General features: G+C 37.2%; 1 protein-coding gene across 1 annotated transcript in view; it reads right to left on the bottom strand.

Moving 5' to 3' along the window:
• NME5 (NME/NM23 family member 5) overlaps positions 1-17,730 on the bottom strand; it is a 45,288-nt gene extending 27,558 nt beyond the window's left edge. Inside the window, exons 1-4 of the mRNA XM_061188224.1 lie at positions 17,701-17,730; positions 17,113-17,287; positions 9,150-9,355; positions 8,381-8,481 (exon numbers count right to left, since the gene is read on the bottom strand). Coding sequence (XP_061044207.1) covers positions 8,381-8,481; positions 9,150-9,355; positions 17,113-17,241 — 436 coding nt within the window. The 5' untranslated portion in view covers positions 17,242-17,287; positions 17,701-17,730. The remainder of the gene's footprint in view (positions 1-8,380; positions 8,482-9,149; positions 9,356-17,112; positions 17,288-17,700) is intronic.
• Between the last annotated feature and the right edge of the window lie 95 nt (positions 17,731-17,825).

The following is a 17,825-nucleotide window of genomic DNA, read 5'->3' on the forward strand; positions in this document are numbered from 1 at the left end:
TAGTTCTGTAAAAAATGCCATTGGTAATTTGATAGGGATTGCATTGAATCTGCAGATTGCTTTGGGTAGTATAGTCATTTTCACAATATTGATTCTTCCAATCCAACATGGTATATCTCTCCAACTGTTGGTATCATCTTTAACCTCTTTCATCAGTGTCTTATAGTTTTCTGCATACAGGTCTTTTGTCTCCCTAGGTAGGTTTATTCCTAGGTATTTTATCCTTTTTGTTGCAATGGTAAATGGGAGTGCTTCCTTAATTTCTTTTTCAGATTTTTTAACATTAGTGTATAGGACTGCAAGAGATTTCTGTGCATTAATTTTGTATCCTACAACTTTACCTAATTCATTGATCAGCTCTAGTAGTTTTCTGGTGTCATCTCTAGGATTCTCTTTGTATAGTATCATGTCATCTGTTTTACTTCTTCTTTTCCAATTTGTTTTCCTTTTATTTCTTTTTCTTCTCTGATAGCTGTGGCTAGAACTTCCAACACTATGTTGAATAATAGTGGTGACAATGGACATCCTTGTCTTCTTCCTGATCTTAGAGGAAATGCTTTCAGTTTTTCAGCATTGAGAATGATGTTTGCTGTGGGTTTGTCGTATATGGCCTTTATTATGTTGAGGTGGGTTCCCTCTATGCCCACTTTCTGGAGAGTTTTTATCATAAATGGGTGTTGAATTTTGTCAAAAGCTTTTTCTGCATCTATTGAGATGATCATATGGTATTTCTTCAATTTGTTAATACGGTGTATCACATTGATTGATTTGCGTATATTGAAGAATCCTTGCATCCCTGAGATAAATCCCACTTGATCATGGTGTATGGTTCTTTTAATGAGTTGTTGGATTCTGTTTGCTAGTATTTTGTTGAGGATTTTTGCATCTATATTCATCAGTGATATTGGTCTGTAATTTTCTTTTTTTGTAGTATCTTTGTCTGGTTTTGGTATCAGGGTGATGGTGGCCTCATAGAATGAGTTTTGGAGTGTTCCTTCCTCTGCAATTTTTTGGAAGAGTTTGAGAAGGATGGGTGTTAGCTCTTCTCTAAATGTTTGATAGAATTCACCTGTGAAGCCATCTGGTCCTGGACTTTTGTTTGTTGGAAGATTTTTAATCACAGTTTCAATTTCATTACTTGTGATTGGTCTGTTCATATTTTCTATTTCTTCCTGGTTCAGTCTTGGAAGGTTATACCTTTCTAAGAATTTGTCCATTTCTTCCAGGTTGTCCATTTTATTGACATAGAGTTGCTTGTAGTAGTCTCTTAGGATGCTTTGTATTTCTGTGGTGTCTGTTGTAACTTCTCCTTCTTCATTTCGAATTTTAATGATTTGAGTCCTCTCCCTCTTTTTCTTGATGAGTCTGGCTAATGGTTTATCAATTTTATCTTCTCAAAGAACCAGCTTTTAGTTTTATTGATGTTTGCTATTGTTTTCTTTGTTTCTATTTCATTTATTTCTGCTCTGATCTTTATGATTTCTTTCCTTCTGCTAACTTTGGGTTTTGTTTATTCTTCTTTCTCTAGTTCCTTTAAGTGTAAGGTTAGATTGTTTATTTGAGATGTTTGATGTTTCTTGTTTCTTGAGGTAGGCTTGTATAGCTATAAACTTCCCTCTTAGAACTGCTTTTGCTGCATCCCATAGGTTTTGGATCGTCGTGTTTTCATTATCATTTGTCTCTAGGTATTTTTTGATTTCCTCTTTGATTTCTTCAGTGAACTCTTGGTTATTTAGTAACGTATTGTTTAGTCTCCATATGTTTGTGTTTTTTACGTTTTTTTCCTGTAATTGATTTCTAATATGATAGCGTTGTGGTCAGAAAAGATGCTTGATATGGTTTCAGTTTTCTTAAATTTGCTGAGGCTTGATTTGTGACCCAAGATGTGATCTATCCTGGAGAATGTTCCGTGTGCACTTGAGAAGAAATTGTAATCTGCTGTTTTTGGATGGAATGTCCTATAAATATCAATTAAATCTATCTGGTCTATTGTGTCATTTAAAGCTTGTGTTTCCTTATTAATTTTCTGTTTGATCTGTCCATTGGTGTAAGTGAGGTGTTAAAGTCCCCCACTATTATTGTGTTACTGTCGATTTCCTCTTTTATAGCTGTTAGCAGTTGCCTTATGTATTGAGGTGCTCCTATGTTGGGTGCATATATATTTATAATTGTTATATCTACTTCTTGGATTGATCCCTTGATCATTATATAGTGTCCTTCCTTGTCTCTTGTAACATTCATTATTTTAAAGTCTATTTTATCTGATATGAGTATTGCTACTCCAGCTTTCTTTTGATTTCCATTTGCATGGAATATCTCTTTCCATCCCCTCACTTTCAGTCTGTATGTGTCCCTAGGTCTGAAGTGGGTCTCCTGTAGACAGCATATATATGGGTCTTGTTTTTGTATCCATTCAGCAAGCCTGTGTCTTTTGGTTGGAGCATTTAACCCATTCACATTTAAGGTAATTATCGATATGTATGTTCCTATTACCATTTTCTTAATTGTTTTGGGTTTGTTTTTGTAGGTCCTTTCCTTCTCTTGTGTTTCCCACTTAGAGAAGTTCCTTTAGCATTTGTTGTAGAGCTGGTTTGGTGATGCTGAATTCTCTTAGCTTTTGCTTGTCTGTAAAGCTTTTGATTTCTCCATCAAATCTAAATGAGATCCTTGCCGGGTAGAGTAATCTTGGTTGTAGGTTCTTTCCTTTCATCACTTTAAGTATATCATGCCACTCCCTTCTGGCTTGTAGGGTTTCTGCTGAGAAATCAGTTGTTAACCTTATGGGAGTTCCCGTGTATGTTATTTGTTGTTTTTCCCTTGCTTTCAATAATTTTTCATTGTCTTTAATTTTTGCCAATTTGATTACTACGTGTCTTGGTGTGTTTCTCCTTGGGTTTACCCTGTATGGGACTCTCTGCGGTTCCTGGACTTGGGTGGCTATTTCCCGTGTTAGGGAAGTTTTCGACTGTAATGTCTTCAAATATTTTCTCGGGACCTTTCTCTCTTCTCCTTCTGGGACCCCTATAATGCGAATGTTGTTGTGTTTAATGTTGTCCCAGAGGTCTCTTAGGCTGTCTTCATTTCTTTTCATTCTTTCTTCTTTCTTCTGTTGCGCAGCAGTGAATTCCACCATTCTGCCTTCCAGGTCACTTATCCGTTCTTCTGCCTCAGTTATTCTGCTATTGATTCCTTCTAGTGTAGTTTTCATTTCAGTTATTGTATTGTTCATCTGTGTTTGTTTGTACTTTAATTCTTCTAGGTCTTTGTTAAACATTTCTTGCATCTTCTCGATATTTGCCTCCATTCTTTTTCTGAGGTCCTGGATCATCTTCACTATCATTATTCTGAATTCTTTTTCTGGAAGGTTGCCTATCTCCACTTCATTTAGTTGCTTTTCTGGGGTTTTATCTTGTTTCTTCATCTGGTACATAGCCCTCTGCCTTTTCATCTTGTCTTTCTGTGAATGTGGTTTTTGTTCCACAGGCTGCATGATTGTAGTTCTTCTTGCTTCTCGCTTCATTGATTCCTTACTGCACTTATATTCAAGACAGAATTCCATATATTGGCCCAGAGACTACACTATGTGACCTCTATTTACCTCTTCAACCTCATCTTAGTGTGTCTTCCTCCACATCTTTCAGTTTATATATGTACCATGTGCCATATTCTTTCCTACTCATCACTTGAGCACTTGCTGTTCTTCTGCTAGAATGTTCTTCCCTTTCTCTGGTTAACCACTATTTATCCCTTGGATCTCAACTAAAATGTCACTCCTCAGTCGGGCCTGTCTTGTTACCAGTCTCTCATGATACCCTCTAATTGCTGTATAGTACTTACCACACAAGAACTATGCAACTGTTAGATAATAACTATGCAATTATATAGATAATTATTGTTTAACGGCTATCTTTTGAACACTAAACTCCATGGGAGCAGAAACCTCATTTTTTATAATTTTATTTTTTTAAGTTTTATTGAGGTATAATTCCCTTATCATGAAATTCTCCCACTGAAGTATACAACTGATTTAATAAACTTATAATTGTGTGGTCCTCACTGCAATCCAGTTTTAGAAAACTTCCATCATCCCAAAAATGTTTCCTTGTATTCATTTGCAATTCCCCACTACCACTCCCACCCCCAGCCCTTGGCAACCACTAAGCTTCTTTCTGTTTCTAAAAACATCTTTTGTGGACATTTCCGACAAATGGATCATATAATATATGGTCTTTTGTGCCTGGATTCTTCTACTTTGCATAATGTTTTGAAGTTCATCCATGTTGTAGCATGTATCAGGAGTCTGTTCCTTTTAATTGCTGAGTAGTATCCCATTGTATGGCTGTATGGCTATACTAAATGCTGTTTATCCATTGGTGAACAGTTGGATTGTTTCCAGTTTGGGGCTGTATTAAATAATGCTACCATGAATATTCACATATGTTTTTTAAGTAGAGTTATGTTTTCATTTCTCTTGTGTGGGTAGATGCTGCCAGGAGTGGAACTGCTAGTGGAGTTACATGTTACGTGGATGTTTTAACATTTTAAGAAATCACCAAACTGTTTTCCAAAGTGGCTGTACCATTTTACAATAATGTATGGAGAATGCCAGTATGTCTATACCCTTGCCATTGATTATAGCCATTCTAGTGGGTATGCAGGTGGTATCTCATTGTTTCAATTTGCATTTCCCCAATGATTAATTATGTTGAGCACTTTTTCATGTGCTTATTAGCCATTCATCTTCTTTTGTGAAATGCCTATTCAATTCTTTTGCCCAGTTTTTAATTCAGTTGTTTGTCTTAGTATTGAATTGTAAAAGTTCTTTACATATTCTGGATACAAGTGCTTTACCCGATATATGATTTGCAAATACTTTCTCGCAGTCTGTCGTTATCTTTTCATACTTTTTTTTTTAAATAAATTCATTTATTTATTTTTGGCTGCGTTGGGTCTTCGTTGCCGCGCGCAGGCTTTCTTTAGTTGTGGTGAGCAGGGGGCTACTCTTCGCTGCAGTGCACGGGCTTCTCACAGCAGTGGCTTCTCTTGTTGCGGAGCATGGGCTCTAGGCGTGTGGGCTTCAGTAGTTGCAGCACGTGGGCTCAGTATTTGTGGCTCACGGGCTACAGAGTGCAGGCTCAGTAGTTGTGGTGCACGGGGTTAGTTGCTCCATGGCACGTGGGATCTTCCTGGACCAGGGATAGAACCCATGTCCCCTGCATTGGCAGGTGGATTCTTAACCACTGTGCCACCAGGGAAGTCCCCTTTTCATACTCTTAATGACGGCTTTTGAAGAAGAAAAGCTTTGAATTTTGATGTAGTCCAATTTATCAATATTTTCCTTTATAGATCATACTTGTGATGTCATATGTAAGAGCTCTTTGTCCAACTCAAGGTAATGAAGATTTTCTATATTTTCTTCTAGATGTTTTTAGCTCTTATGTTTAGGTCGATGATCCATGTTGTTTTAAATTTTGTGTGTGGTGTGAACCAAGGGTCTAAGTTGTTTTGTTTGTTTTTGCATGTGGATATCCAGTTGTCTCTGCACCATTTGTTGAAGAGACCACTCTCTCCCCATCAAATTGTCTAGGTACTTTTATCAAAAATCAATTGTACATAAATGTAGAATCTAATTCTAGATTCTCTATTCTGCTTCACTGATCTTTTTTTTTTTTTTTTTTAATTTATGGCTGTGTTGGGTCTTCGTTTCTGTGCGAGGGCTTTCTCTAGTTGTGGCAAGCGGGGGCCACTCTTCATTGCGGTGCGCGGGCCTCTCACTATCACGGCCTCTCTTGTTGCAGGGCACAGGCTCCAGATGTGCAGGCTCAGTAATTGTGGCTCACGGGCCCAGCTGCTCCGCGGCATGTGGGATCCTCCCAGACCAGGGCCCGAACCCGTGTCCCCTGCATTAGCAGGCAGATTCTCAACCACTGCGCCACCAGGGAAGCCCTGCTTCACTGATCTTTATGTCTACCCTTATGTCAGGACCATACTGCCTTAATTATTGTGGTTTCATAATAGAGTTTGAAATCAGGTTAGTGGAAGTCCTCCAACTTTGTTCTTTGTTTTCAGAATTGTTTTAGCTCTTCTAGATCCTTTGCAATTCCACATAGATTTTAGAATCAGCTTGTCAATTTCTACATAAAAGCATTCATAGACTTTGATAGGGATTGTATTAAATTTATCAATCAATTTGGAGAGAACTGCCATCTTGACAATATTGACTCTTCCAGTAACAAGGGATGTCTATTTATTTAGATATTCTTGAATTTCTCTCAGCAACATTTTGTGCTTTTCAGTGCACAAGAATTTCACTTCTTTTGTTAAATTTATTATTAAATATCTTATTTTTGATGCTACTGTGAATAAAACTGTTTCCTTAACTTCATTTTTGGATTGTTTGTTTCTCTGTTTTTGCTGACCATTTATTATTTGTCTCTGACCACTTATTATTTGGAAGTTGGAGGACTTCCACTAACCTGATTTCAAAACCTATTATGAAACCACAATAATTAAGACTGTATGGTACTGACATAAGGATAGACAATAAAGATCAACGAAGCAGAATTGAGAATCTAGAAGTAGATCCTTACATATATGGCCAACTGCTTTTCGACAATAGGGCTGGATGAATTAATGAGAAACTAAGAAGTGCTTTCATGTTTCTTACATAGATAAACTTTCAATGTACTTTAAAAAGCTTTTTCATGGCATAATTTATATACTGCATTGTATATTTATTTTTATAGACTTTTAAAATATAGTGTTCTTGAAAAGAGCAGAGACATCTTATTCATCTTTGTATTTCTGGCACACGGTAGTTAACTCAATAAATTTGTTGAATGAATGGAATATAGCAAAGCTTTGAATCAGCCATCCCTATTAAAAGGGAGGGAAGAGCACTAGCTTTTTCAAGGATTAGGAATATGTTTTAGAATATCTTTGTAACTTGCTTTAGTGACTCTTCATCATATAGGGTTTTGCATATAGTTCCTGACTGACTGCTAAGCAAGAGGGAGCTCATATCATAAACTCTGAGAACTTTCTCTCAAGAACTTCACATTCTCATAGCAAGAGATCTGCAAGGTAGTAGGTAATTAATCATTTATATTTATCCTACAACTGCTGCTTCTCAAATGTCTAACTGTATCTAGAGGATTAATTAATGGGTAAAATCAAAGGCAATCCAAAATAACAGTTTAGGGATATAACCCTATGAGTAAGAAGTGCTTCCAAAAATATCTTCTACTTAAGATAAATGAGCTTTTAACTCTATTTTAGTTAAAAGCTAAGGAGGAAAAGTCTAATTCACTAGTAGGACTAAATCTAAAGATCTACCACATTAAAAAAACATCTCATGTTTAAGATGTGCTCCAAAATAATATGGAAGCAGGAAAAGTAGGAGCAGGGGTTATAGATGAAATAAGACTGAACTAAATCAACTATACTTCAATTAGAAAAAAAAAAAGACTGACCAAAATTGTTGAAGCTGGGTGATGGGTTCATTAGGGGTTTATTATACTATGCTATCTACTTTTGTGTAAATATTCCACAATAAACAGTTCCAATGAAAAAGATATCTTAATGGGATGGATATGACAGAAATTTCTGTCACAGAAATAAAGTATGTAGTAGGCAAATCCTTTTGTGTACAGATATCTTTAAAACAGTTTTTGTTCAAAAATCCGAACTTTTAAATCTCCAAGACAATTTTCAGTTTTCTTTGAATAAATCTTCAGCAGAAAATACTGAGGAACAGGTCTAAATTACTTAGAGAAAAAAAAATGCCAAAAAAAATTCAAAATTGCCCAATGCTTTGACTTTTCTTAATACTGAAAATCACCAAAATTCCTTTCTGCTCTAAAAATATTATTGAAAATAAACTAAAAACCTCAGTGCTGCTCCTTATTATACCCACTTATACAAGGTTTATAACTTTCATAACAGGTTGGAAACAAAAAAAGGGCCTGAGAACTATTAATTTCATAAAACCATGAGTGTTTGTTAGACAAACAGTAAACTGTTAGAGAAAATGGCAAATCAGTCATAATTTCCAAAGAAGATTCTTTTTTCAAGTGTAACAAATTTGACTGATGCATTTAGGGATAACTAAAAGGAATTACAACACAGAAGAAGAAAAACCCAAGAGAAAAGAAAGAAAAAAAAGTAAACTCTTCTCAAAAGATTCCCTAGAGGTCACAATTTAGTTCTGAGAAAAGTGTTTTCTACTCTTGGCTTCAAGTTAAGTAACTACAACTTGAAAATATGACAGAATATACTGGAGAAAATCCCTGTTATCTTCCTTCCCAGCTACATCTCCAAAATAAAAGAGAAAGCAAACAATAAGTAGATACAATTGACTAATTACTCATCTGTAACTCACCTGCAGGAAACATGAATCTCATTTCTCTTTCTGCTGCAGCAAAATCATTACTTCCATGAAGTGCATTCCTTAGCTCATCTGTGCCATAAATTGCCCTTAGACTAAAAGCAAGTTAGAGATGATGACCATCCAATCTGACATACTTTCTTTACTTTTTACATATGCATTCTATTTAGGAATTTTACAGAAGCATCACCACTTCTCACATATGGAGGTTTTAATCTATTTTGAATTTAAGCATAAATCTATCCACATGAGGGTCAAGTATATTTAAATCTGCAGGAGGGATACACTGGAAAAATAAGAGTTATCTGGGTGAAAAAGAGGTGTTGTTTTGTGACAACTGAAAAAGCAATGCATTTTCAAAGTGCAAGAACTCAATGCCCTCTGGTTTCCAGACATTAATGATAATGCTGAAAATCTGAGTCTCTGGTCCTGTGTTACCAATATTCTATAAAATACCATACCAATTTTCCCATGAAAAATCCTACACCAGTGGCAGTTTAATTCAAGGATGAGAGAAAAATAAGGCTAGTCAACCATAAATCAAAATTCTCTGAGACCTTTTGTGGTATTTGATATTAAAATACACATTTAAGTAGTTAAAACACAAAATGGACCTCCCCCACCCAGCCCTCCACCACCACCGAAGAAAATCAGGTTATTTAGGAAAACTTTCAAATTAAAGGAAATTCCTATTACAATGAAATCAGATTTTTTTTTTTTTCATTTTCATAGTTGGATTCCATTTCTCCCCTTGGAAAGTTACCTGTCTGGGTGTGTCTCCTTAGCTACTAAGCTATTACTTGGTCCCAAGAGTTCTTTCCAGTAAGAGATGGCTTTATGTCTAGCTAATATCATGGCAACAAGTGGTCCAGAACTCATGTAAGCTGTTAAATTGGGGAAAAACATTTTCCCATACTGTTCCACATAAAAGTTACTACAGTGCTCAGGGCTGAGATGCAGTTTTCTTCTCTAAAAGAGAAACAAAATGAACAAAAGCATTATTGACAGTTCAATAATACCTCATGAAGTCATTAATAACTTGAAATTAGTACCAATCTGACCACAAATTTGACATTTATTTTTGTATTATGAACAAAGGTCAAGATAAGAAAGTTAAATGTAGGCTGTAAATAAGAATTATTTAACCTACTTAAGAAAAACTATTCCTGTTGGGCAGCCTCTTTCAACATATGGTATGTTAATGACAAATTCATCATATCTCCTTCTTAAAGTAAAAACATGCCAATCATCAATATTTTGTTAATACATACTTTGTATAAAGTAACAAAATTTGACTTTAGAATATTCCAAATTCATCTTTCCCTATTTGTGATATTTTCCTATTCATTGTGAAATTTTCCTACATATTTCAGGAACCTGGTCTCATTATGGTATTTAGAAATAGTACGCAGTATAATGATGCAGTAAACAAGTTTTTCACTTGAACATGAAAGTTGTATATTCTTTTTTCTTTTTTTCCACACACACTGTATTTTATTTTTACAAGAGATAAATAGACTGACACCAAGCATTGTACATGGATGACCACAACAAAAGCAACAGTGATTGCAATTACCAAACATGAAACACACTCATACTATGTCATAATATTGACATTCAGTCCAGTAATCCTCCACTGTAACAGCTCCTTTACTTTGCAGTGAAAATTGATTTGTATATTCTTTGCCTCTGAGTCCTTGTGGGATTTTTTCTTTTTTTAAATTCAAACAGAAAGTCACAAAAATTATACTCATCCTCATCAGTTCACTCAGTCCCATGTAATTAATTTTTTTTTTCATCTTGATCTTTTGTTAGCACTTTTATGAGCTCATCAGTTTTTCAGAAAGTTGTATATTCTTTATTCTGGTTCTGCCATTAAATATATTGATTCACTATGATCTTAAGAATAGTTAGTTAGCATTAACTTTGTTAATTTGAAAGAATATGAAATGTATGGGACAAATAAATGTTAATTTTGTTCACAAATGAGAAACTATATGAATGAATTATTAAATTTTAAAAACCATAGAAGCTGAGTCAGTCATTCTTCCAATTAGAAGGCATCACATTTTCCCTAAGAGCAACTATTTGAGTACATCTTATTTATTTATTTATTTATTTATGGCTGCGTTGGGTCTTCGTTGCTGCGCGCGGGCTTTTCTCTAGTTGTGGCAAGAGGGGGCTACTTTTGGTCGCCATGCACAGGCTTCTCACTGTGGTGGCTTCTCTTGTTGAGGAGCACAGGCTCTAGGCACGTGGGCTACAGGAGTTGTGGCATGTGGGCTCAGTAGTTGTGGCACACGGGCTTAGTTGCTCCGTGGCATGTGGGATCTTCCCGGACCAGGGCTCGAACCTGTGTCCCCTGCATCGGCAGGTGGATTCTTAACCACTGCGCCACCAGGGAGGTCCCTTGAGTACATTTTTTAAAAAATCACTCCATTACTACTGTTTATCAAATCCATTAAAGGTAGATCATGAGGGAAAGGGCTCCAAATATAATAGAGGGATTCAAAGTAGACATCAAGGAAAACTTCTCGCTGGAGTAAGGATGATGAGACATGGAGATAAATTACTAGGTGAAGGCTAAAAATCTCCAAGATTAAGGCAGATATCCATCTTTCTAAAATGGGTTAGAGGGCTTCCCTGGTGGCGCAGTGGTTAAGAATCTGCCTGCCGATGCAGGAGACATGGGTTCGAGCCCTGGTCTGGGAAGATCCCACATGCCGCGGAGCAACTAAGCCCGTGTGCCACAACTACTGAGCCTGCGCTCTAGAGCCCAGGAGCCACAGCTGAGCCTGTGCTCTAGAGTCCATGAGCCACAACTACTGAGCCTGTGTGCCACAACTACTGAAGCCCATGCACCTAGAGCCCATGCTCTGCAACAAGAGAAGCCACCGCAATGAGAAGCCCGCATACTGCAACAGAGTAGCCCCTGCTCGCCGCAACTAAAGAATAGCCCAAGCGCAGCAATGAAGACCCAATGCAGCCAAAAATAAATATATATATTTATTTAACTAAATAAATAAATAAAATAAAATGGGTTAGATTTTCCTGAGAGTACAGTGTGAATTTTACCAAGTGACCTACCTCTTAAAGTCCCTTCCAAAACTATCATGTGTCTTCAAGTTTCAGAAACCTGATAAAATTGCTTGGTTTGTAGAGAGGGATCTAAACTGCCCAGAGCAAGAATCTTGTAGAGATGCTTACTAGGTAGGTCAGCAATGCTATAAACAGGCTCTACTGGACAAACATAACATTCTCACTAGTCAAGGATCAGTTACAGTACTGTAAAAAAAAAAAAAAAAAAGGTGCTGACATCTATTCTCATATTAAAATTCATATAGTCAAGAAATAGAAGAAATTTGAGAAGTTATAACAGTGCCTGATTTAGCATAATCCTTGATTCTATTATTTAAAATTAAGATATGCCAGTATTTGTGATTCTTATGCATATTGATTTGAGTGCTTTTTTTGCTGCATTGTTAAGCCCTTATCTGCCATGTACCCCTTAACAAGCAAGGAAAGCTATATTCTGCAGGTATGCTAGCTAATGCAGCGTAATTTTAAAAATTAAGGGCTCTTGAATTGGGCGATTGGGATTGACATGTATACACTGATGTGTATAAAATTGATGACTAATAAGAACCTGCAGTATAAACAAACAAACAAAACAACTAATACTAAACTTTCATTGGGTTATTTGTATGGAAATATGTTAATATAAATGTTTCAGACATTACATGAAATTTCTAAAAATCTTATATGTTCTGGTATAATGTTATAAGTCATAATCCTAGTTATTACTTTAAAATGTATACCTCAGAAATAACTAATTTTCTTGTCAACTGCATTATTATGAACTTTCATCAAATCTTTAACCGTGGTCATTTTTAAGTCTTTTGTCATTTACAGACAGTTCTGGGTGTACTCTGATGCTTTTGCAAATATGTTCCTATAAAAGGGTTTCATCTTCAGGAAATTCATGGAAAAGACTCTGACAAGTACAGGTTTCTGGTACCTGACTGTACTGCTGAACTGAATGAATAAGCATTTTCAGAACTCTAATGAAAAACTGATGAGCTCATAAAAGTGCTAACAAAAGATCAAGATGAAAAAAAAAAATTAATTACATGGGACTGAGTGAACTGATGAAGATGAGTATAATTTTTGTGACTTTCTGGTTGAATTTAAAAAAAGAAAAAATCCCACAAGAACTCAGAGGCAAAGAATATACAAATCAATTTTCACTGCAAAGTAAAGGAGCTGTTGCAGTGGAGGATTACTGGACTGAATGTCAATGTTATGACATAGTTATGAGTGTGTCTCATGTTTGGTAATTGCAATCATTGTTGCTTTTGTTGTGGTCATCCATGTACAATGCTTGGTGTCAGTCTATTTATCTCTTGTAAAAATAAAATACAGTGTGTGTGAAAAAAAAAAAAAAAAAAAAAGAGAGATGATCTCTCTCTGCTCTTGGCCACATAAAGGTACGAGGAGAAGACAGCTTTCTGCAGATCAGCTGGAGTGCCCTCACCAGGCACTGAATCTCCTGGCAGCTTGATCTTGGACTTCCCAGCCTCCAGAACTGTGGGAAATAAATGTTTGTTGTTTAAAGCAAAAAAAAAAAAAAAAAAAAAATTAAGGGCTCATCTTAAACTAAAGTTGACACTGAATCAGTGATTCCATCAGTTGCTTTAAAATTAGATCAGATAAACATTTTTTGGAATTTAGATTAATATTTTCACAAAGAGGGAATTCCCTGGCAGTCCAGTGGTTAGGAGTCTGTGCTTTCACTGCCAAGGGCATGGGTTCAATCCCTGGTAGGGGAACTAAGATCCCACAGCCACGGCCAATAAATAAATAAATAAATAGAAATAAACAACAACAACAAAAAATATTTTCACAAAGAGGAGTCATTAGTTTGTAACACAGGAAAGACTGCCACCTACTGAAAGAATACATCATATTTTAGGAGGTTTTTCCTAGATGGAACAAGAAAGCCTCAAGTTCAACGAACTCCCACCTATAATAGAGCCTATTTTTAAAGCATACAATACAAAGGACAAATGATTCCATTGACATGAGACACCTGGAATAGCAAAGTCATAGAGACAGAAAGTCTCTCAGAAAGAATAGTGGTTACCAAGGGTAGGGAGAGGGCTAAACAGGGAGTTAGTGTTTAATGGGTGCAGAGTTTCAGTTTGAGATGATGAAAAAGTTCTAGAGATGGATAGTGGTGATGGCTGCACAACAGTGTGAAGGTACTTAATGCCCCTGAAATGTACTCTTAAAAATGGTTAAAAAGGTAAATTTTATGTTGTGTATATTTTATCACAATTAAAACAAAAAAGAAGCATACAATATACCAAGGCGTTCTTTGGTTTGAAACTTCTTGCTGACTAGGGAAAGTGTTAAATATTAGCATTAACACTAAGTTTTTTTTTTTAACACTAAGTTTTAACTTATAGTTATCATTAACTCCTTAATTATTAAGTTTTTCACTAATTCTTTTCAAAATATGGACTTAAAAGACAAATTAGAAAATTTATATTACTTGTATACTTTGTTTTTTTCCTCAAATTAATGAGTAATATACTTACAGGGCTAAAAAATTCAAAGCAATATAAAAAGGTTTATATGAAAAATCTTATTCCCATCCCTGTCCTAACCCAGCCTGTTCTTCCTCACCCTCAATATGCAACCATTTTTTAATGGTTATTTATCTCCTAGTTTCATTTTGCAAATACCGGCAAACATGAATATATATTACTTTTTCTCTTTCTATCATGGAAAGTAGCTACACATTGTTCTGCATCTTGCTTTTTTCCATAACAGGACACAGAGAGGTTTATAATTAGTTGCACAGTATTCAATTTGGTGGATCGCCAGGGTCAATTTAACCAATCTTCTAATGCTGGGTTGTTTTCAATCTTTTGCTTGTAAATAAATAATGCTGCAAAAAATAACGTAGATATAGGTCACTTCATATTAATACATGGGTTATAGGAGAGATTCCCAGAAGAGTACTGCTGGGTTTAAGGGTATATGCATCTGTAATACTGATAGATAATTGCCAGATCCCCTTCCATAGGGGTTATGTCATTTACTTTTATATTCTTGCCAGATGGTATCTCAGTGTCATTTTAATTTGCTTTTTTCCTGCTTAGAGATTGAGCATCTTTTCCTATGTTTCAGAAGCATTTGTTTTTCTTTTTCTGTGACCATCCACATGTACTGCCCATTTTCAACTGAATTTTTATCCTGTTCTAGGAGCTTTTTATATACTAGGGAGATTAGCCTTTGTGATATGAATTACAAATCTTCTTCCCAAGTTTGTCATTTGTGTTTTGACTTTGCTTATTATGTTTATTTGGCCATGTGCAAGTTTTTTATATTTATACTTTTATCTTTTCCTTTACGGTACCTAGACTTTTTTTTTATTATTTTTTAAAAATAAATTTATTTATTTATTTATTTTTGTCTGTGTTGGGTCTTCGTTGCTGCACACGGGCTTTCTCTAGTTGCGGCGAGCAGGGGCTACGCTTTGTTGCAGTGCATGGGTTTCTCATTGCGGTGGCTTCTTTTGTTGTGGGGCATGGGCTCTAGGCACACGGACTTCAGTAGCTGAGGCACACGGGCTTCAGTAGTCGTGGCGCGTGGGCTCAGTAGTTGGGGCTCGCGGGCTCTAGAGCGCAGGCTCAGTAGTTGTGTCGCACGGGTTTAGTGGCTCCACGGCACGTGGGATCTTCCCGGACCAGGGCTCAAACCCATGTCCGCTGCATTGGCAGGTGGATTCTTAGCCACTGCGCCACCAGGGAAGCCCAAGTTTTCTCCTTTTTTTATTTTTAAAAAGATTCAATAGGCAATATGACACTGTATATTTATTAGAGAATAAAAAACTGAAATTTCAAATAAGGATGGTAGAGAAAAAAGGAAGATTAAAAATATTCCATTCTAAAGATGCAGACATAGAGAATGGAGTTGAGGACATGGGGAGGGGAAAGGGTAAGCTGGGACGAAGTGAGAGAGTGGCATGGACATATATACACTACCAAATGTAAAATAGATAGCTAGTGGGAAGCAGCCACATAGCACAGGGAGATCAGCTCGGTGCTTTGTGACCACCTAGAGGGGTGGGATAGGGAGGATGGGAGGAAGATGCAAGAGGGAGGAGATATGGGGATATATGTATATGTATAGCTGATTCACTTTGTTATAAAGCAGAAACTAACACACCATTGTAAAGCAATTATACTCCAATAAAGATGTTTTAAAAAAATTCCATTCTACTTGATTTTTTAAAATTTGATAATGTTTAACAACACTCTATATTCATTTTCAAAACTACCAACTGCAGAACAAGTATAAGGCTTAAAACATTAAACGTTCGTAAATAACTGAAAAAATAAAATAAAACCAACCGAAAAAAACACCCAACAGGGCTTCCCTGGTGGCGCAGTGGTTGAGAATCTGCCTGCTAATGCAGGGGACACGGGTTCGAGCCCTGGTCTGGGAAGATCCCACATGCCGCGGAGCAACTAGGCCCGTGAGCCACAACTACTGAGCCTGCGCGTCTGGAGCCTGTGCTCCGCAACAAGAGAGGCCACGATAGTGAGAGGCCCGCGCACCGCGATGAAGAGTGGCCCCCACTTGTCGCAACTAGAGAAAGCCCTCGCACAGAAACTAAGACCCAACACAGCCAAAAATAAAGAAATAAATTAATTAAAAAGAAAAAAAAAAAAAAAACACCCAACAGTCAAGAGAATACCAAGTAAATAGACTGTGGCTCATCTCTACAGAAGAGTATTACACAGAAGTTAGGAAGAATGAGATAGATTCAGATGTAATGATCTGGAATGCTATCTGAGGGACTTTGTAAAGGGGGTCAAGGGAAGGGGACTGTCCTGCTTTATGGGGGAAAAATGTTTGTAAATGCATTAAAAAAATCCTGGAAGAACAGGAAAGTGTTAAGTGGTTGCCTCTCTCTGGAGTTTAGGACTTGAGCTGGGAGAGGAGAGATGGAAGAAAAAGAAATTTTACTTCTCATTTTATATCCTTTTGAAATGTGAAAAAACTTTTGTAATATTATCACATATAACTTTTATACTTACAAGAATAAACCTAAATTTCATGCTAAATACTAAGGATCTAAATGGGCTGACACATTTACATAAACATTTTTAAAAGGTAAAATCAAAGGTAATCTTGGACTTCCCTGCTGGCGCAGTGGTTAAGAATCCGCCTGCCAAGGCAGAGGTCAAGGGTTCGAGCCCTGGTCGGGGAAGATCCCACATGCCGCGGAGCAACTGGGCCCGTGCGCCACAACTACTGAGCCTGTGCTCTAGAGCCCACAAGCCACAACTACTGAAGCTTGCGTGCCCAGAGCCCGTGCTCTGCAACAAGAGGAGCCACCGCAATGAGAAGCCCACGCACCGCGACGAAGAGTAGCCCCTGCTCACTGCAACTAGAGAAAGCCCGGGTGCAGCAACGAAGACCCAACGCAGCCAAAAATAAAAATAATAAATAATAAATAAATTAATTAAAAAAAAATAAGGTAATCTAAAATAACAGTTTAGGGATATAACCCTATGCCTAAGAAGAGTTTCCAAATATATCTTCTACTTAAGATAAGTGAATTTTAAATTCTATTTTAGTTAAAAGCTAAGGAGGAAAAAGCCTAATTCACTAGAGAGAAAAAAAACATGATCATCCGGCCCAGAAGTTACCTGAACAATGGTGAATCCAGATCTGAGAATAATATCTTGTATCTCCTCCTCTTTGTCAACAATATCTGGTTTGATAATGGCCAGAGTCTTTTCTACATAGATCTGAGGTGGGGGCATTGATAGCTCCATTCTGGCTTTTCAGGGTACAATTTAAGAGATTCTTGACTGGTATCAACTGCAATGACAGGCATCCCCCCACCCCAAATTTAATGTAATTGTGACTAAACAGCATTAACAGGTGCTTGATTTTATTAATTTATAAAGCTGGAAACTGTCATACCTTTTTCAACAAGCAGCGTCTCAATAATACGATTTCTACTCTGCGTCTAAGTCCTGCCGTGGGTTTTCCTAAGCACTTTCATAGAGGTGGAGAGACCAAGGAGCAAGCCGAAAGCCTAGGACCCTGGGGGCCCAGGAGGAGACTAGGTCTGCAACCCTCTGCGCCGCTCAGCGGCCCGGGCCCCCCCACCCCACGCCCCCCCCCCCGGGAAGCTTAGCGTCAGGCCCGGTTGGAAAGCAGAATCCCTGACCCCCTGTGGGCTGCACCCCCAGATTCCTTCCGAATCCGACCCTCATCTGGGCACTCACCTCAGCTCGGGCTCCTTGAGAGTCACCACATGTTGTTGCTAGGAGACCGGAAACCCAGCTTAGAGACGGTGGCTGCAAAGGCCCAATTCCAGCAGAGCGCTTCGCAGCCTTTCGCTAGCTCCTCA

This window comes from Eubalaena glacialis, chromosome 4 (assembly GCF_028564815.1).
Source record: "Eubalaena glacialis isolate mEubGla1 chromosome 4, mEubGla1.1.hap2.+ XY, whole genome shotgun sequence".
In the NCBI taxonomy this organism is placed as follows: Eukaryota; Metazoa; Chordata; class Mammalia; order Artiodactyla; family Balaenidae; genus Eubalaena; species Eubalaena glacialis.